Genomic DNA, 22137 nt, shown 5'->3' with positions numbered 1-22137 from the left:
AGAAGGTTTTGTTGGCAACATTAGCAGATGCACAATTAAACTTTGATCTTCTCACGGGATGACCGATTCAACAGAGGCAGCTCTAGTCAAATGACTACCATGCATGCTGCTCGGCCGTCAGCTCCAATGGAATCATTGAAATGTAAAGTGGACATAAAATGAAGTTTTAAGATGTGTTTGCATGGCATTCCTCCATCTGTCATTTTCAGATGTTAAGCCACTTAAAATAAATTAAAATATCATCTTTGAGAGATATAGCAATTGACTCAGATGTCCTTTATACCAGCTCATTAAACTCACTGTTAAGCTAAAATCTGCATGACAAGCATTGAGTGAATGTAGGTTCAATGAGAACCAGAATTGTGTGTGCACATAAATGACAACTTAATGATATTTACCAATAAAATTCCTCTTAACCCTTATCAAATGTTCCTCATAGATACTGTCTGAAACATTCACAGCAATTGTCAGCCGAACAGCTGATTTATCTCCGCCTCCTCCAGTGGTCCCCAGCATCACAGTTGCAAATTTTCAACCAATTCAATTAATTCCAATGTGATATGAAGAAGTGGCAGGAGGCACGGGTAAAGGTTATGGGCACTGTCAACATCTGGCACTAGCACCGAATGCTTGTGCTTCAGAATGTCTACTCTCCTGGTCAAGCTCTTCCAGTACAGTTATTACACTGGCATCCAGTTGACAATGAGGAAAATTTTCCAGGTATGCCCTGTCTATGATAAACAGGACAAATCTAACTCAGCCAATTACCATCCCCGTCGGTCGACACTTGACCAACAGTAAAGCGACGGAAGGTGTTATCAACAGTAATATCGAGAGACATTTGCTCAGCAATAACCTGCTCAGTGACGCCCAGTTTGGATTCCACCAGAGCCACTCAGCTCCTGACCACATTACAACCTTGGTTCACACATGGTCAAAGCAGCGAATTCCATAAGTGTGGTAAGAGTGACCGCTCTTGGCATCAAGGAGCCCTAGCAAAACTGGAATCAATGGGCATTGGGGGAAATCTCACTGCTGGTTGGTATCATGCCTGGCACATAGAAGATGGCTATTGTTGTTGAAGGTCTTTATCTCAGTTGCAGGATATCTCTGCAAGAATTCCTCAGAGTAGAGTTCCAGGTCTGCCATCAATGTTGTCACCATGACTGAGGTCTTCAAAAAACAAACAAAGAACACAGAGAGTGAGAGCGAGATCTAGAGAGCAAGAGAGAGAAAATTAAATGAAAAGAAAAGTAGGCAGAGTGGACAAACCCTAGTGCTTAGCAGGCCTACTCCACCACCATCTTACCAGAAGTTGGAAATGGTCATGGGTTCAGAAGATGTTTTCTAGAGATCTTTAGTGAATTTCTGCAGTGCATATTGCAGATAGTATATATTGCTGCTACTGAGCTTCAGTGTTGGAGGTAGTGGATGCGGTGCCAATCAAGGAGGCTGCTTTATCCTGAATGGTGTCACGATTTTTGTTGTTGTTAGAGCTGCATTAATCCAGGAAAGTGAGTGTATTCCAGCACGGTCTTCATTTGTTTTTGGTACATAGTTGACAGGCTTTGGAGGGTCAGGAATTGAATAATCCTCATTGTACTCCTAGTTTCTACTCTAATCTTATAGCCACTGTATTTATATTGTGAATCCAGTTAAGTTTTGGGTCAATGGCAACCACTAGGATATTATAGTGGGTAATTCAGTGATGGCAACGCCATTGGATATTTTATTGGAGATTTGGCATTTGTGTGGCATGAATGCTACCTGTCACATCTCAGTTCAAACTTTGATATTATCCAGATCTTGTTGCAAATGAACACGGATCTGAGAATTCACGATTGGTATCAGAAGAATCATTGTGCAATGTTCACGCCAACAATCATCAGCAAATATCCCCCACTTTCTGACTAATGATGGAAGGAAGGTCATTGATAAGGCAGGTGGTGATAGCATCACCAGCAGTGAATGGACCTAGCGTGGACTCATGGCAGCATTGAAGGCAGGTTTTGATTCCAGGCAGTATCTGGAATCCAGTGTAGATTTATGGAGGTGGTGGCAGAGGCAGGTTCGGACCCAGTACAAGACCTGGCAGTGGCTGCATTTGAGATGGGGCCCAAAGTCCTCTCATGACAGTGGTGAAGTCAAGTTTGGGTCAGTACAGTAGCTGGTGGCATCTGGTGGTGTTTACATGGTGAGGTCAGCAAGGACTCGTGGTAACAAGGACATTGATAGAGGCAAGATGGCACTAAAAAGAGTGGAGACTTTTGTTCCAGTGGCACAGTGGAGAGGTCTTATGCCTAGCCACCAGGCCCATAGCAGAGCACTTAACAAGAAGAACTGTAAAGTCAAACGCTTTTCTTTATTTTTATGCCTTTAAATTCTATGTTTTTGTTTATTTTTCTATATTTTAGAATGGCATCAGAGTGTGGCAACACTATTCAAAATACCGTGATAGGTGCTGTAACAAAATACATGTAACAAAAAATAAAATGTGAGGCTGGATGAACACAGCAGGCCAAGCAGCATCTCAGGAGCACAAAAGCTGACTTTATTCTCTTGTGGGATGTCGACATTGCTGGTTGGCCAGCATTTATCACCTGTCCCTAGTTGCCCTTGAGCAGGCAGAAGTCAGCTGCTTTCTTGAATTGCTGCAGCTCATGTGCTATAGATAGACCCACAGTGCCATTAGGGAGGGAATTCCTGGATTTTGGCCCAGCAACAGTGAAGGAATGGCACATTTCCAAGTGAGGATGGGCAGTGACTTCGAGGAGAACTTGGAGGTGGTGGTATTCCAAAGTATCTGCTACTCTTGTCTTTCTAGTTTTGATTAGATTTGGGTTTATTTTTTGTTAGAGATAATGGGAACTGCAGATGCTGGAGAATTCCAAGATAATAAAATGTGAGGCTGGATGAACACAGCAGGCCAAGCAGCATCTCAGGAGCACAAAAGCTGACGTTTCAGGCCTAGACCCTTCATCAGAGAGGGGGATGGAGAGAGGGAACTGGAATAAATAGGGATCTGCAGTTCCCATTATCTCTGATACTATTTTAACCTCACTGCGAAGCCTCTTCCAGGGATGCCTAACCTGAAGAAGTTACCCTCCTCCCTCCGGACCAACCTCAGGGAATCTCTCTCCCATTGCAACTCTCTTGTAATCTCTTCGGCCTTGAAACTCTTCACCTATCTTCTTTACTCTCCATCTTCGGTCTGCCTCCCCCTCTCTCCCTATTTATTCCAGTTCCCTCTCCCCATCCCCCTCTCTGATGAAGGGTCTAGGCCTGAAACGTCAGCTTTTGTGCTCCTGAGATGCTGCTTGGCCTGCTGTGTTCATCCAGCCTCACATTTTAATATCTTGGAATTCTCCAGCATCTGCAGTTCCCATTATCTCTAACAAAAAATAAACCCAAATCTAATCAAAACTAGAAAGACAAGAGTAGCAGATACTTTGGAATACCACCACCTCCAAGTTCTCCTCGAAGTCACTGCCCATCCTCACTTGGAAATGTGCCATTCCTTCACTGTTGCTGGGCCAAAATCCAGGAATTCCCTCCCTAATGGCACTGTGGGTCTATCTATAGCACATGAGCTGCAGCAATTCAAGAAAGCAGCTGACTTCTGCCTGCTCAAGGGCAACTAGGGACAGGTGATAAATGCTGGCCAACCAGCAATGTCGACATCCCACAAGAGAATAAAAAAAGTGCAGACAGCTGAAGATGCTACCTGTTTGCCATTGGAGACTGACTTTACCTTTGTTTTACAGACTTAAGTTTTGAGATGATCTGTGGCAGGCTGCAGCTCTTGTACTGCAACCAGCTCAACCTGGTCCTGCTGTCTTTACACATTAATCCTTGCCTGTAGCTGGAGACAATGGAGGGGATCGTCTTTTCCAAGAGGCAGCAGCATTTAAGCCCATTCATATTATATTAGTCTCAAACACCGCACAGTCAAAGATTGTAGGTAAGCAGGTATGAATGAAACCTCATGAGATGTTCACATGTATTCAAACTCACATAAATTGAATATCAAAAAAGGTATTCTACTAGGTCTCTATATGACAGCAGCTTGTGTAACCAAGGAAGAAACAAAAACTGACCTTAGGACTGTTGAAAAGAATTCGTGTATAGATCCCTGAAGCTACCACATACGTCAGAGTAGACTAAGTGCTGAAGAGCTATTTAATCAGGCTAACACCTGTCCATTAGGACAGCTTGGTACAAATTATAAACTAAGGAGAGAAGCGTCCTGCTAATATCACTCCTACAACCAAAGATCAAGAAGTGAATTTGCCAACAAAATGAGTCCTGGAATTTGGTGTGAACTTTGTGAGAAGTCTTTTAGGGGATTTCTAAGAAATGTGAGTAGTCACAATATAAATAGCTTGAATCCTTGAACTATGTGCATTCATAGCCTCTGTGTTGGGCTAATGACTTAAGTTGGGATCTTGTATAGAGCATGGTGAAAATCTATAACATCAAACAGCGCAGCTCGAGTACCTTGCACGGAGTTGCATAACAAGCTTTTATTTATTATTTACTGGAAGACAAATAATTTATGATGTATTTGATTAGTAATAACACAGTGAACGTTTCTGTACATTTTGAAATACTCCGAACAGAGATAAATTATTCCACTAAAATAAACTGGTAACTGAACGCGCTGATTAAAGGAGTAGAAATTGGAGAGCAAAAATTCTTATTAGTTAAATATGTTTAACTATAAATCCCATCATGCATATCACCCTTTTAAGCATTGATTTCTCATTTGATCTTATGTAAATCCTCAATAACAAAACACATTCTCACACAGTTGACATTTCTTTAAAATTTGCAACAACATGCCGAAAGCAAAAAAAATCAAGATTACAGCATCTTTTTATGCATAAATACTAAACCTTTAACTCAAGTTGAAAGCAAGTCAGCAATTTATTGCAAGAGACAAAAATGTGTATTTCAGCAAGAACTCATAGTAAGTGATTTTTCATGATAAATCAGTAAACATTTTTCAATAAATGCCACATTCAGTTAATGGAAACAGAAAATACATAAAATAGTTATAAATTTACCTTGCACTTTTTTCCCCCCAAAACGGTGTGGGTTATCTGTGGGGTGTTAGCAAAATACTGGCAACTGGCCAAACACAATAAAAACGTAACAAAGGAAGGTTATGCAAACAATAATAAAACACTTATTCACTAGGTCAACTGAATCATCTTTGACATTTGGAATTTATTAAAGATTGCACCATTAATGTGAGAAAAAGGCACACAAGGATAAAGTTCAGTAAATAGGTTCAGGCCTATGACCACTGAAACCTTAAGCTGCCATTCTTGCTCGTAAGATTGAGGTGAGACAACAAATGCTAAATAGCAAAATCTTAACAAAGGTGCAATCAGAGGGAAACCTTGTAGGCGTTTGTCCACAAATCTTCTATGACAGGCAAACAAAAAGTTAACAAAGCACAAAGGATCCAGGACTTTTCAAGGAGTTATGGAGTACAAAAGCTATATTAACATACTAATTCATTCTCACCTAGGTTTAGTATCCAGTTCTGGGTACCACACATTAAAGAGGCCATAGCTGCAATGGGGACTGTGATTTACTAGAATCAGGGATAAGGAAGTCTGTAGCTGGACTAAAGAAATTGGCATTGTTCTTTGAGCAGAGAAGTCTAATGAGAGACTTGATGGAGGTGTTTAAAATCATGAAGCTTTTAGACACAGAGCAGCTGTTTCCAATGGCTGAAGATGGATCAGGTTTACATAATTAAATATCAAAACACTAAAAGAAGTGAAAAAATCGTAAGCATTTTGAAGAGTGCATTTCATTCAGTTTTGTTCCCTGTTTCATTCTTTTACATGCCACTTCATCCAGTAGTTATTTTTAAGTACTGGAAGAATTGTATTATCAGTTTCATCTTATTGAGCTAATGGCCCAAATATTGCAAGGACTGGCAACACAGTTGGATTGCCATTCTCCCACTGTTTTATGTAATAACTGAGTTCTATATTTCTGTTTTGGACTTCTGATGCTGGCAACTACAGAAATCCATCTCATAGCACTGGATTGTTAATGGGAAGCCAAGCCTTTTGACTGTAGCAGCTGTTCAGATACTCAGACACTGAAAGGCTTTGGAACATTTAGGCAATTTTTGAGTGTGTTTGTGAATGAGCATGAGTAAGGTGAGGGGATCGTGGGGATGATGTGAGAATGACATAGAGTGCCAGGCAGGTAGTTTGAGGGCATCACTGGGTTGGTAGAGGATGCATTCCATGAGCTGCTTCGCCACAGATAGGTTTTCAATGCTGGCATTTTATGGTTTCAAATGTCCTTTAAGGAAAGCAAACTAGCCATCCCTGCCTGGTTTAGCAAATATGTGACTCCAGACTCACAGCAACGTTGTTGACTCTCAACTGTCATCTGGGATAACCTGATCTGGAATCATCACCAAATGCTGGCCTTGTCAACAATGCTCATATCCCTTCAATGACTAAAGAAAATTTACACCTGGATTTCTCTCAGCTCCAGTATCGCTTGGCTGAACTAAGCCAATACTGCTCTGAGCTTCCTTCCTTCATTCTCAGCTTTATTGAATTAACAATGAATCCCACGGATTTCTTTGAGTCCTCACTGCTCCCAGATGACCCTCAGGACTTTTCCTAATCCCAACTCTACCTGCTCTCTCCCTAGCTTTTCCTGAACCCTAATGGCTAATGCCTGCCATGGCAGCACTTTTATCAATAATAAATCTCCTTATCTACTCAGAGTCCTGAGTGACCAGCAGCTTGAATTTAGACATGTTCTGCTGTGCTGCCCCTGACTAATGCTTAAAAACTGGCTGTTTAGTGACCCCTGAATGGGATTTACATGACTTCTGAAAAATTGACAACAAGCTCTGTCTTTATTTCTAGGCAGGATGAAATACAATAACCAGCAGTGGATCATCCAGTTCCTTGAATGCCTAGGAGCAAGGACAGGGCTCATTGCAAGTTTTCCAGAGGTCACATAAAAAGAGTTCAAGGGTTGCTGAATCACAGAGCGCCAATGTAAAAAATATGGGTTTCATTGCAACCCTATTTAACAAGATTTGCATGTCGCATCAACTAAGTCCATCAAATGATTTTAAAGCATTTAATCATTCATAGAATGTGGTCTTTGCTGGCAAGGCTGTCATATGTTACCCCCACTAGATACCCTGAAAAGGTAGTGGTTTCCTAGAACTGTGGCAGGCCAGGTGACATATATAACATGAAGCTGGAGGGACACAACAGACCAGGAAGCATAAGAGGAGCAGGGAAGCTGACATTTCAGGTTGGGACCCTTTTTCAGAAATTGGGTTTGGGGAAGGGAGCTCTGAAATAAATAGATAGGAGGGGTGAACTGGAGAAGCTAGTTGGGATGGTGAAAGGTGATAGCAGATAGGTAGTGGTGGGGATTGGTCAATAAGATGGGAGGAGTGGTTAGGTGGGAGAGAAAACAGACTGCTCAAGGAGGCGGGGATCAGAGGGAGGGTTGGTCATGGGATAAGGCCGGGGGTGGGGAGATTTTGAAACTAGTAAAGTCCACATTGAGACCATTGGGTTGTAGGTTCCCAAGGTGGAATATGAGGTGCTGCTCCTCCAGTTTCTGAGTGGCATTGCTGTGACACTGGTGGAGGATCAGGATGGGCATGTCACCCACGGAGTGGGATGGGCAGGTGAATTGGTTTGCGACTGGAAGGTGTTGTTTGTCACGAACCAAGTGTAGGTGCTCTACAAAGCTGTCTCCAAGCCTCCATTCCACCAACCCTCCCTTCCATTCTCACTTCCTTGGCCTGTCCGTCTTCTCTCCCACCTATTCCCTCCTCCCACCTCACTGACCAATCCCCAGCACTGCCTACCTGCGCTCACCTATCCCATCCCACCTACCTTCCCCAGCCCCACCCCTCCTCTATCTATTTAGTTCAGAACTCCCTTCTCCATTCCCCATTTCTGAAGAAGAGTCCCGACCCAAAACATCAGCTTTCCCGCTCCTCTGATGCTCCCTGGCCTGCTGTGTTCCTCCAGCTGCACACTGTGACTCCAGCATTGGCAGTTCTTACTATCTCTGAGGCCAGGTGATATAAGTAGTGTTACAATAGAAGGAGTTCCAGGCATTTGGCCCAGTGCTGATGAAGGAACTGAGATCACATTTCCAACTTAGCATGGTGTGTCACTTAGAGGGGAGCATGGTGGCTTCCGGCCTAATCTGTGAGGTGGCAGTGTTTGGCAGTAGTGGTTGAGGAATCAGTGAAAGCTTACCTTTTAAATGGTAAGCAGTACAGTTGTTGTTCCAACGTGGAAAATGTGACTGGCTAAGGTGGCGCTGACCCAATCAAGCAGGTTGCTTTGTCCCAGATGGTACTGAATTTTGAGTGATGCTGGCACTGCATGTACCCAACCAAGTGCAGGATTGCTCATCACACGATTCGTACTCCACTTTTATTACAATTTGACTGTTAATTTGTTTAATTTACATGAATTCTTCATTTGAGGGTTAATTCAGTAAATTTGTTTTATTTTGCTTTATAGATTTCTATGGGATTCTTAACAACAAGTTTTCAGTTCTTTGCTATTTAAATTCTGTGGCATTATATTAACAGATTCGAATATGTTCACTTGAAATTTCTTCACCTATTATTTTGCAAAAGGGCTCAGTCAAATTTGCTGAAACTGTCAGATGAATTTTAAGTGAGCATATTTGCAGATTAGTGACCAGGATCATGAAGCATTATTTCCCTCCTTTCAACTTTTAAAATTTATATTCTATTTCACCCAAAGGTCACCATTGGATTTTGTTAAATATTCTCTGGGACCTCCAGGGAGGCAATGGGCTAGTGATATTATCGCTGGACTATTAATCCAGAGATTCAAGTAATGTTCTGGGGAGCTGGCTTTGCATTCTGCTGCAGCAGATGGTGGAATTTAAATTCAATAAATATCTAGACTTAAGAATCTAATGATGGTCATGAAACCATTGTCAATTGTCAGGGAAAAAAATCCATCTGGTTCAATAATGTCCTTTAGGGAAATAAACTAACATCCTTAACAGTTCTGGCCAATGAAACTCCAGATCCAGGGCAATATGGTTGACTCTTAACTGTTCTCCAAGCAATTAGGGATGGGCCATGAAGGCTGGCCTAGCCAGCAATGCTCTCATTACATGAATGTATAAAAAAATACTTCTTGTAGAGGTCAGTTGAGAAACAATCTGTGCTGAACTTAAAACAGGTTGAGAATTCTGATTTTTTTTTGCCCTTATCTCATTGCAAATTAGAATGAAATGACAACATTAAAACATTTATTTCCTCCCCATTCAAGAAAGATGGAGATCTAACTGTTGGATAAACAAGAGCATTTGTCACAAAACAAACATCCAAAACATCTAAAAAGAAAACGCAGGCAATTAAACTTCAAAATTAGTAACTCAAGAAATGAAACTGGTGTAGAATCCCTCTGGAAGGTGAATGAAGAAGCAGGTTTGGAAATTGAAATTCTGATTGCTCCAAGTTATATCCAAAGTTTTTTTAAAAATAGACACAACTTATGAAATTGAAAGCGCTTAATTCAAAATTAAATGAAAAGCATTTCATTTGAATTACATTGGCTGAAAATATGAACTTTGAAAGATGTGAATTTAGACCTTCAAAAATTCATGATATTAACAAAATAAAAAAAATTGTTTTAGTGTTTTTACAAACTTTTATTTGCAAAAGGCAAGTTGCTTTGAAAGTCTCCAACCTGTTTCCGTGCCATTTCCTCATTCAGATTCAAGACACCAGTTTTACAATACTCCAGAGGTAGGTGGGATGTGGCTGTAAAATTGGGCCCAGGCCAGTGGCACCGTTACATGTACATTCCCATCCCTGCTGCATTTTCACCACTGATGGGGAAGGTGTTGGGAGGCCCACTAGCCAATGGCCTAACCGAAGGCCTGAAGAGTGTTTTCTCCCATTGTTGAGATTTTACCTGCAGTGAAGAAGCCACAGCCAACTATCCAACCTGTGAGATGAAACATGGTGGACTACTGGCGGCCATTTTATTCCCCACAATGTGTTTGACTTCCCCTTCCAGGTCCCAGGGAGATCCAGGATTGACTTTATTGAAGTTTGTGCTTCTCCTTCTTCCATGTACTATGCTTCCAGCAATGGTCACTGGTGCTTGTGGTACTGCTGCAATCAGAGAGTTGTTAGCCATTTACAAATATATATTGGGAGTAAAGTAGGCCATTCAGCCCCTTGAGCTTGATCCACCATCTGATAAGATCTGATCTGTTTGTGTCTCCAATTTCACATTCACTTCTACGGCTGATAACCTTTGATTCCATTGTCTAACAAGAAGCTATCAAACACTACCAGAAAAACATTCCTTGACCTCCACCTCCACCATCTTCTGAGGCACAGAGTTTGAAAGATGCCCTTTCCTCTGTGAGGGAAAATTTTTTTTGTCACACCTATCCTAAAAAGTCAATCTCTAATCGTAAAACAACACGCAACCCCCACCCCTGCCCCCACGACATGCTAAGTTCTGGGCTTACCATTAAGAGGAAACGTTACTTCCACACCTGTCTCATCAAGACCACACAGAATCTTATACTTCAATAAAGTCACACCTCGCTATTTTAGACACTGGTGGAAACAATGTGTCCACCCTATCCTCATATAATAGTCTGCTCAGTCTAGATAGCAATCTAGCAATGCATCCACCCTATCGTCATATAATAGTCTGCTCAGTCTAGTTAGCAATCTGGTAAACCTCATCTGACCTGCTTCCAATACCATTACATCCTTCCTTGAAAGAGAAGAACGTACTAACTTTAGTGGCTCATACACCAGAACACCAGAATTCCTCTTTTAGAACAAAGAATAAACAGTAAAGATTAATTCCCCACAGGAACAGGCCCTTCAGCCCTTCAAGCCTGCATTGACACGTTTTTCCCTTCCCTACAGAAATTGTCTACATTTGCAGGATCTGTATTCCTCAATTCCCTTCCTATTCATACATCTGTCCAAGTGCTTCTCGAACGCTGCTTTTGTCTCTGCTATCAATGCCTCCTCTGGCAGCACATTCTAGGCACTCACCACCTTTTGTGTGAAAAACGTGCCTCCCACCTCATTTTTAAACATAATTCCCTCCCCCCACACCAGCGCCGTGAGCCCTAGTAATCGATCCCTCCACCCTGGGAAAAACAACTCAGACTTTCCACTCCCTCTATGCCATTCACAATCTTATAAGCTTCTGTCAGGTCGCCCCTCAACCTCTTGTGTTCCAATGAAAACAAACCCATTTCTATCCAACTTTTTTTCGTTGTTAAAATCCCCCATATCAGACAACATCCTGGTAAGCCTTTTCTGCACTGTCTCCAAATAGTCCACATCCTTCTAGTAGTGTGGTGACCAGAATTGCATGCAATTTTCCAAGTGTGGCCGAGCTAAACTTCCATAAATCTGCAGCATATCTTACTTATTCTTATATTCATTGCCTCTTCCAATGAAGGCAAGCATGCCATTGACCTTTTTTACTATCTTATCTACCTGTGCTACAATATATATTGATCTGTGAACCTGCACACCCAGATCCCTCTGCACATCAATACTCCTAAGGGTTCTGACATTCACTGTATAATTTCCACCTGTATGTGACCTACCAAAATGCATCACCTCACAATTGTCCAGATTAAACTCCATCTGCCGTTTCTCTGCCCATGTCTCCAACTGATGTATATCCTGCTATACCTTCTGACAATCCTCCTCAATATCAGTAACTCCACCATTCTTTGTATTGCCCGCAAACTTACTAAGTAGTCTAGCTATGTTTTCCTCCAAACCATTCACGCAGACCACAACTATCAGAAGTCCCAGCACTGATTATTGTTGAACACCACTAGTCACAACCCTTCATTCTGAAAAACATCCTTCCACTACTATCCTCTGACTCGATGACTAAGCCAGTTCTGCATCCATCTTGCCAGATCACCCCAACACCACGTGACTTCGTCTTCTGTACCAGTCTGCCATGAGAGTCCTTGTCAAAGGCTTTACTGAAGTCCATGTAGACAACATCGAATGCTTTTCCCTCATCAATCAGCTGTGTCACCTCCCCAAAATACTGCATCAAGTTAGTGAGGCACATAGGCCATGCTGTGTACTGCTAATAAGTCCATTTGCTTCTAAATGCTTGTGGATCATGTCCCTAAGACTCTTTTCCAATAATCTCCCTACCACTTATTTGAGGCTCACAGGCCTGTAATTTCTAGAATTATCCCTGCTACGCTTCTTAAAGAATGGAGCAACATTGGCTATTCTTCAGTCCTCTGGGATCTTACCTGTGGCCAAAGAGAGTACAAAGATGTCTGTCAACTCTCCAGTAATTTGTTCCCTTGCCTTTTCTTTGGAATTCTGCAGTCATTCTCCATTTAGGTCATATTTTTAAAAAATTCTTCCTGTGTTATACTCCATCCACTAGGCTTTTTCTCTACTCCCTCAACCTACTTATATTGGTGTGCAACAACTTCATATTTTATTCACAAGATTCTTTCTTACCTACCCCTGTGTAACCTGCAAACTTAGATGTCCTTCCTTTGCTCCCCTCAGCAAAGTCTTTGACATAAATTATAAGAATCTGAGGTCCCAGCACGGATGCCTTTGGGACCTTAGTTGTCACGTCTTCTCAATCAGAATCAGAATCACCGGACTCAAAACATTAACTACGATTTTTTCTTCAGAGATGCTGCCAGACCTGCTGCAGCGTCTTCTGTTTTTGTTCCAGAAGAAGACTCATTTACTTATACTCTCTGTTTCTAGCCAGCCAGCCAATCTTCTACTGATGCTAATATATCTTCTCTTACATTATGTGCTACTACTTTGCATAATAACCTTTCATGTAGCATCTTGTCATATGCCTTCTAGTTTGCAGATCTCAAGGGCAGCACCTTCCTCCCAGACAGATGTGGAAGACCTGCCTTAAGCCAAGTAACGTCCTAATAGCTTCTAAATGGCCGTGGGAAGTTTACCAAGAAGGTCCCACATGGGTTTTATGCCTGGGGCAGGGATTCCAGTACCATCAGTGTCAAATTGAGCATCAAGGCTCTTCAACAGGCTTCCCTTGTTGAGAATGAAAACAATTCTAGGCTTCTACCCCTTCCTTCTATGGTGTTTATTAAAAGACCATTGTTTGGAAAAAGTGACTTCAATCCTGTCTTCTTCCCAAACACTGTTCTTGCCATTTTTTTCTGTCTGGACAATATATGTTTTGGGCATGTATTGGTTAAAATTCTATTCTCTCCCTGTCTGAACACCAACCCTGACAGACCCAGTCAGTCTCTCTCTTGAGCCTCCATCCTGCTATACACCCAGCAATTTAATGCATTTTTAGACTTTACAGAGCATGCAAGAATAACCACGACAGGTATGTGGTCAGGAAATTTTTTTTTCACACACTGATTTTTTTTTAAAAGCTCAATATGCTTTTGTAATTCTCTCTCCTATATTTCAAATCATTTTAAGGAAACCTAACAACCGGAACATAGAAGACACTAAAAGATATTCCATCTGAGTAAGTGGCACTCAAACCATACATTCAGAATCACAGCACAGGACAAATGAACAAGTACAAGTCCTGTTATTTGGAAGAGGCTGAGGGCATTAGTTAAAATATTTATGAAGGCAGGTCAATGGATAAGCTTACTCGGTTCACCACAGGGAATCCAGATATGAATTGCATTTCTCAGCAATAAATGAAATTGAGTCAATGGCCATGTGTTTACTGATAAGATGTAAAGAAAGAAAGCAGGCTGGGTCAGCCAGGCAACCTTTGGGATAACAGCAGTAAAAATTGATCTGCATTGCACCCATTTTTCATTACAGACAGGGAGAATGCCAGGTCAGCAGTGAGATCTTCCATTCCCAAACCCTTACAATCATTAGTACATTGCCATATCTGGAGTACCATGTTGTAGGCTAAATAGAACAGCATTTAGCACATTGAATGTTTAGATAAAAGGCCTGATGCCCATTAAAAATGGGCTTTGGGCCTTCCTGCTCAGGATCTCACAGTCACCGCTGAAATGTTAAGCATTTTATTGATAGAAGTCCTTTCTGGTAAGCCAGGACGAGCAGAAGTCCCCCTCTGACTCGACAGGCATTGTGATTTCCTCCCAGCATCACCACATCCTGTCTCATTGCCCACGGAAAAACCCTGCCCTGAAAGTTACCAGAGTGTGGTTTCAAGGTTAACAGTGCCTGACATTAATGTCTGACTTAGCGCAGAATTGGGTGGTGAGGGGAGAGCTGTTTTGCATGCAGCTTTGGAACCCATGAGATTTTCTCCAATTAAAATTGCTTGATGGAAAATCAGGATGTTTATTTAATGGTCTTGCATTTTTCTCTATCTGATTATCTATCGTACCCAGGTGATAAATCCAAAAACATATCCCAGGCTCTGCCCTGAATAAACTGCTCTCAGACAGAGCAATCATCCCTGAGTTTGTGACGGAAATAAACAGTTGATAGAATTCCCATTTCTGATACCACGCATCACTCAATTATAACGAGTTTGGCTGTCAGATGAGGACACAATTAGGTGCAATGTCATCTTCATGGTAAAAGAGCCTGTCAATACTCACTACATAGATTCACACATGTGAAACATGAGCCCAGCATGGGTTGGGAGAGAACATGATTAAATTTATAGTAAAATACAAATTTTAACCTGAGAATGGTTCTGGAATTTAATATTACTCTTTGCTGGTGCAAGTATTCATCAAGAACTCAAGGTAAGAAAGTGCAGTGATAAAACAACCATGAATACTTTTCCTACAATTAAGGCTATCAAATTACTGATGCTGAATGCAATTCACTCTGAGAAAGCCTGACTTAAAAAGATCCCAACCTGGTGTATCCCAGCTCCACACAGAATCTGTGGAGGCTCATTTGGAGCAGGAAGTCTCAAGAGATCATGAATTCATTGCAAAACTGAGAATGATAACCTATCTTCTTTGACATTGAAGGGAGAAGAAAACTTGAACAGAATTCATTTTCTTTCTGCTGTCATAATTGAAAAAATTTGTAAAACCAATGCATGTTATTTTACTTTTTGCAGTCCATCACCTATGTATATGAGATGGCAAGTTGATCACTTTGCTGTTTGTGCTTGATTCACCATTCAATGAAATGATATTATAAAGGTCATCCACCCATCCTGGCTGCACATCCCCTATTACACTTGATCAGCAAAATTCTACCTACCTCACATTTAAAAGTATTAATTGAGCTGGTGTCTGATTTTTGTGAGAGACAGTTTCATACCTTTGTCTCCATAACTTCCTTCCCAATTGACCTTGCTCTGATTTCAACTGCATGGTCTCTTGTCCTAAACTTTCCCAAAATGGTTGCTATGTATTTACTCTATTGTTCCTTCTAAAATCTTTAATTGTATTTTCCATTAGTCTTTCCTTTTCCAAGGACTGCATATCTTGTTTATGGCCAGTTGGTTAAGTCGATTAGATGAAAAATGTGTGGTTTAGAATAATGTCAGGAGTCTAGATTTGATCCCTGTTGTAGGTAAAATCACCTCCTCAGACTGCCCTCTGCAATCAAAAACCACCACTGAAAAATCAACCAAGGAAATTGCTGAGGATGAGCAAATAAACAAAGAGCCAAGAACCTCCCTCCAGGCTGAGCACATATGAATGAAGGAACAAGCTCAGCTTACGTCATCCCTCTTTGTGAACTAACTCTGGTTTAAATGTCCTAAATAAACATACTTAATTGCCAGTATTGTGTTCATTTGCAGTAGATGAAATATACAGCTATGATAAATGACCAACTTTCCAAGCTTAGGATTCCAATGGACCAATCCAATAAACTCCATTATTTACAGTATTACAATAATTAATTGCTACTGTTTAGAACCAGCTCATTATTTCTGATATCTTATTTTCTCCTAAAGCACATATTAGTTTTATAAAACTGTTTTCCACTTTTTGTTTCAATTCAATTACAGTGAATAAAAGAGATTATGCTGGAAAGATTTTCAAATTTCACAAAGTTATCTACAGATTAAACAAATCTCAATTCAAACATTACAGTTAGCTTGATTTTAGATCTTAATATTTTATTTCTGTTCACCTGAAATGAAATAAACTTAATTAGTGAATAAAATACCTCAAAAAGGTGTTCAGTCTGTAGCTACTTCACAGTTAGGTTTCCTTTAACATTCATTTATAACTTCTCTTATAAATAAACATTTTTGATGTTATTTTTTAAACCGATAACCCATTCAGCATTCCTGAAAGAACTCAAAATATTTCAGGGATTGCATTCATTTTGCAATACAAATAGAATAGGCTTTTATAACCTTAAACACATGTGTCCTTCCCAGAAAATTTTAGTCTGTGTAAAGAAAGAAAAATCTTAATTTATACAATAACCTTCAAGTCCACCAGACATCTCAAAGTGCTTTACAACCAATTAAATATGTTTTAAGGTGTCGTCACTGTAGGAAATGTGGGGGTAAATATCTAAATCACAAACTACCACAAACTACAATGCTGTCATGATCACATAAGTTTCTTTTTTGATGTTGATTAAGGGATAAATATACTACAAATCTGTCCATTACAAGCCTTCCATTAAATACCTTGACTTTACATCCTCACACACTTCTTTCTGAAAATACTCTATTTCATTCTCCCAGTTCCTCCTTCTCCATCGCATGATGACAACTTTGACATGGGAGCTTGCAAAATGTCCACCTTCATCCTCACCTGAGGATTTCCCACCACCCTGGTTGACAGGACACTAAGCTGTGTCCGACCAATCTCCTGCTCTTTAGCCCTCACCCTATGTCTTCCCTCTCACAACTGCGATACAGTACTCCTTGTCCTTAGCCACCATCCAAAAAGCATCCACAATCAAAGGATCATTAGCCAACATTCTCATCACTTCAAATGGGATGCGACCATGAGACATATATTCCCTGCCCTTTCTTTGTCAGCCTTCCACAAGGATTGTTCCTGATGTTCCTGGTTCACTCGTTCTACATTCCCAACATCTCCCCACACCCCGATGATTTCTGTTGTAGTCACAGAATATGTAACACCTACCTGTTTACTTCCTCTTCCTCACCGTTCAAGATTCCAGACACACCTTCCAGGTGAAGCAGCAATTTATCTCCACTTCTGTCAATCTAGTCTCCTGAATCTATTGCTCACAATGTAGTCCCCTCTACATTGGGGAGACAAAACACAGACTGGGAAACTGCTTTGCAGAACTTTCTGTCTGCAGAAATGACCCTAAGCTTCCAGTTGCCTGCCACTTCAACACACCACTATATTCCCTGCTCAACATCTCTGCTTCAGGCTTGCTGCGGTGCTCCAATGAAGCTTAACACAAGCTAGAAGAACAATGTACCTCATTTTCCACTTCAGAACCCTGCAGCCTTCTGGACTCAATTTCAAATTCAACAATTTTAGGTCTTGAGCACCTTCTGCCATGTCCTTACCCCAACACTAGTGCTTGTCATCTACTACAAGCTGCTACAAGCAACCATTGTCAACCTTTAATGATCCCCCTTTGCAGCATTCATTCTCCCAGGCTACAAGCAGTTTTGAAGAAGGATCACTGGACCCAAAACATTAACTGTGATTTCTCTCCACAGATGCTGCCAGACCGGCTGTGTTTTTGAGCAGTTTCAGTTTTTGCCCCAGGCACCATGGTCTCCTTTAAAATAGTGCCAGAGGATTGCTTACTCCACTTCAGCAGGCAGATAGGACACTGGCTTAATGCCTCATCTGAAAGGCAGCAACCTCCAGCAATGCAGTGCTCCCTCAGTACAGTGTTGGTCCTGATTTTTGTGCTCAGCTCCATGAACAGGACTCAAACTTGGAGCATTGTAATTCAGAGGTGAGTGTGTTATACCCACTGAACTGACACAAAGCTAGCAAGGTTCTTGATTCATGATAATCTTTAATCAATACCAGTGATATGACACAATGTACTTTCCATGGTTATACATAATAGACTTACTACAACATTTGTGAACAAAAAGTTGAATAACACAGAGCGAAGCAGTGGAACAGTGATTAATTAGCTGGAATTATCTTCAGAGTTTTGAGGCTCCACCTTACAATGTTAAATGTAAAACTACAGCCAGAAAGGAAATACAACCCAAAAATTGAAATGTACAATTAACATCTGAAAGGTAGAGATTGTGATAAAAGATCTGAGGTTGGATTCAACATGAAATGTTACAATAGCTACAACAATAAATGTATATTTTGATAGGATTTATCTGTCTTTATCTTATGCTGACCAACCTTTTGTACATTTCAAATTTCTGCTCAATTTTGCAGCTTTGACATATATTAAAACATTTCTCTAAACCATGTCATTGGAATGATGATTGCAGAGCATTACTGAAAAACAGACAGTGAGTATCATTTAACTGAACCCTTACAACCAGAGACTATTTTAAGAAAACACAAACTTGCCAGTTGAAGAATTTGCCTCAAGATGTTCGATGTCAAAACATCAGTGAGAAATGTGATTGGTACACAATGACATGAAATCATGTTGATCTACTTCCATAATTGAAGGTATAGTCTTCACTGTGAATAACTATTTTGAATGAATCTTGATAGTAAGTTATGAAATTGGCAATGATATTGAATTCTATGTATGATTACTATGGCATAAAAGTGACATATTAAACTTTCAGTAATTTGTCATTAATTAGTTTTCAATGGTTTCTTGTTTCCAGCTTGTGCCAGCTTTCCATTGCAGTGAAATTTCCAACTGATCTCCAGCATTAAGAAGGAAGCTGCAAGGTCATGACATCATCCTTCATCTTGAAGTATTGTTTGAAACGTTCTCTGGCATATCTATTAATTGTAAAATTATACATCATTATTCAGTAGTTTACTTATCTTTTTTATTTTAATTTATTTTTATTTATCACTATACAAGAAAAGATAGAGCATGGTGCCACAGTGTTTAGCACTGCTACCGCCCAGCATTAGGGACCCAGGTTGAATTCAAGCCTTGGGTAACTCCATGTGAAGTTTACACATTCTCCCCGTGTCTGTCTGGGTGCTCTGGTTTACTCCCACAGAACAAAGATGTGCAGGCTTGGTGGATTAGCCATGGTAAATGCAGGGGAATGGTTTTGGGTGGAATGTTATTCAGAGGGTCAGTGCAGACTCAATGAGTTGAATGGCCTCTTTCCGCACTGTAGGGATTCTAGGATTCTACGAAACTAGTGGAGTTCATTGGAAAATCATGTTGGGACGACAACTATTCATGTATAAACAATCTGGACAAAGGAACTGAGGTCATTATTGCTTTGTTTGCAGGGGACAACAAAGATAGGTGGAGGGACAAGTAGTGTTGAGGAAGTGGGGAGGCTGCTGAAGATCCTGGACAGGCTAGGAATGTGGGCAAAGAAGAGACAGATAGAATGTGGGAAAATGTGAGATTATGCACTTTCATAGGAAAGATAGAAGTGTAGACTATTTTCTAAACAAGGAAAGGCTTTGAAAATCTGAAGCACAAAGGGACTTAGGAGCCTAGTTCAGCTTTCCCTTTGGTTAATACGCAGGTTCAGGGTAACACTGATGGTTAAAAAGATATTGTAAACCTCTCAGGGCAATGTTAATGTTACTAGACTAGCAATTGAGAGGTCCAGTGAAAAACTTTATGATAATGGGTTGAAACCCAATGGCAACAACTGGTGAATTTGAACTCAGTAAATAAATCTGGAATATACTGATAATGGTGACCGTGAAATTGATTGTTGTAAAGGAAACATCTGGTTTACCAATGGTACTTTACGTAAAGAAGTCAGCCACTCCTGTCTAGTCTACATGTAACACCAGGCCCATAGCATGTTTTTGGCTCTTAGCTTCCTTAGCATACCATTCAGTTCATGATAATTAGGAGTGGATACCAATTCTAGCCTTGCAAGAGATGTCACAGAATCATAGAATCTGGGAAGCCCTACACTGCAGAAAAAGGCTATTTAGCTCATTGATTCTGCATTAGCCCTCCAAAAAGCATCCCAACTAAATCCATCCAACCCATCCCCTTAACCCAACATGGAGTTTCAAAACATGGTTAATCCACCCAACCTGCACATTCCTGCACAGTACGGGGCAATGTTCACATCTCATGAAAGAATATTTTTAAAAAAGAGACAAAAGTAACTTCATTCAGAACGCTTTGGGATAAATTAAGAAGAGTTTGATGATGGTAGATAGTTTTAAAATCATTCTCATTTAATGCTTTGATAAAGAAGTCAATCAGATGGTGCAGTAGATGTAATATATACACACATTTAGAAAGAATTCAACCGAAATATTGTGCAGAAGGTTTCTGAAGATGAACACATGCAAAATTAAGAAGGAAGTGCCAGTTCTGAATACAAAATGGTATTAGTGATAGGTGTGTTAACTATTGCACTTTGAGAGAATAAATATGGGAAGAGAGTAATTAGTAAATGGTACAATGCGAAAGCAATGGATGAACCAAGAGGCCAGGATCAACCAGGTCAATGAGGAATGTTGGTGAACACGCCAAGACCAGCACAAGACCAATATTGTGGTGCCATACACAGGACCAAATGCATGCTAAACAAGGGGTAAGCATGCCACAGCCTAGGCAAAAAGACTTCACAACCTATGAATCATATCAAATTTGTGCTATGTGAAAGCTGTGAATGGTGGTGGATAATTAGACAAATAAGGCAAAGACAATGCTACATGAGCATCCTTTCCTTGATGATGTCACAACCCATCATATCAGTACAGAGAACAAGAATCAAACATTTGCAACCATGTTTAGCCAAAAACACAGAAATGAGCCATTTCAGTCTTCTCCTGAGTGCCCCATCATCATAGCAGCCAGTCTTCAGCCAATGTGATTGACTCCATTGTTTAACTCAATGGATACAACAAAGGCTATGGACACCAACATTAGACTTGTACTCCAATTGAGCAGTGCCTCAAGCAAAGCTATTTAAGCACAGCTACAAAATTTGCATCTAGTCAATACTATGGAAAATTTGTCCTGTCCACAAAAAGCAGAACAAATCCCGTCTGTCCAATTTCCTCCTCCATCAGACTACTGAATCTTCTGATAAGTAATGTTGGCAGTGTTAACATGCAGCACTTATTTACTAAGCAAGCCAAAAAAAAACTGCAGATGTTGGAATCCAAGGTAGATAAACAGGAGGCTGGAAGAACACAGCAGGCCAGGCAGCATCTGGAGGAAAGGAGAAGTCAACTTTTCAGGTATTACCCTTCTTCAGGACTGGATGTGGGGGTAGGTGGAGTTGCAGATAAAGTGGGGGAGCGGGGGAGCGGAATGGTGGTGATCGGCAGACACTGGTAGTAGGTACGATCTGGTTGGTTGATAGGATAGATGAATCCAGTTGGCACCTGGAAGGGAGGGTCAGTAGGTGGAATGGAAGGGAGGAGGTGGGGCTGGTAAGGGACCTTGGGAATAGGTTAGACGTTCATTTGAAATTACAGAATTCAATGTTGAGTCTTCTAGGCTGCAGGGTGCCCAGGTGGAAGATAAGGTGTTGTTCCTCAAATATGCGTTCCAAATCACTAACACAGTGGAGGAGGCCAAGGACAGACATGTCAGAGGAGGAGTTGAAATAGATGGTCTCTGGCAAGTTAGGCTGGCCATTACAGGGCAGGCAAAATTTTTTGGTGAAATGGTCACCTAGTCTATGTTTGGTCTCACTGCTATAGAGAGGACCACATCAGGAGGACCAAACTAGGTTGGCAGAGATGCAGGTGAAGCTTTGTCTCACCTGAAACAACTGTTTAGGGCATCAGATAGGGGTGTGGAGGTAGTGTGTGGACAGGTGTTGCATCTTGTATGGTTACAGGGGAAGATACCAAGGGCACCAGGGGGGTTGGAGTGGTTGGTGGGGAGTAAGGTGCAAACTAAGGAGTGGCAAAGGGAATAGTCGTTGCAGAAGACAGAGAAGGCTGGGGAATGGAAGACGTTCCAGGTGGTGGGGTATGATTGGAGTTGGCGGAAGTGTTTGAGGATGGTACGTTGAATGCAGAGACTGGTGGGATGGAAAGTGCAGTCAAGGGGGACCCCATTTT

The 22137-nt window shown here is 41.0% G+C and overlaps 1 protein-coding gene across 2 annotated transcripts in view; it reads right to left on the bottom strand.

The window, feature by feature from the left end:
* Positions 1–17963: 17963 nt before the first annotated feature.
* LOC125459325 (ethanolamine kinase 1-like) overlaps positions 17964–22137 on the bottom strand; it is a 416823-nt gene continuing 412649 nt past the window's right edge. For both annotated transcript variants that reach the window (XM_048545648.2, XM_048545649.2), the window contains exon 8: positions 17964–18897. In XM_048545648.2, the coding sequence (XP_048401605.1) occupies positions 18825–18897 (73 nt within the window). In that variant the 3' untranslated portion in view covers positions 17964–18824. The remainder of the gene's footprint in view (positions 18898–22137) is intronic.

Source organism: Stegostoma tigrinum, chromosome 17 (genome assembly GCF_030684315.1).
Source record: "Stegostoma tigrinum isolate sSteTig4 chromosome 17, sSteTig4.hap1, whole genome shotgun sequence".
Lineage (NCBI taxonomy): Eukaryota > Metazoa > Chordata > Chondrichthyes > Orectolobiformes > Stegostomatidae > Stegostoma > Stegostoma tigrinum.
Note: the sequence above shows the minus strand (reverse complement) of the source record. Positions and strands in the feature narration are given on the sequence as shown.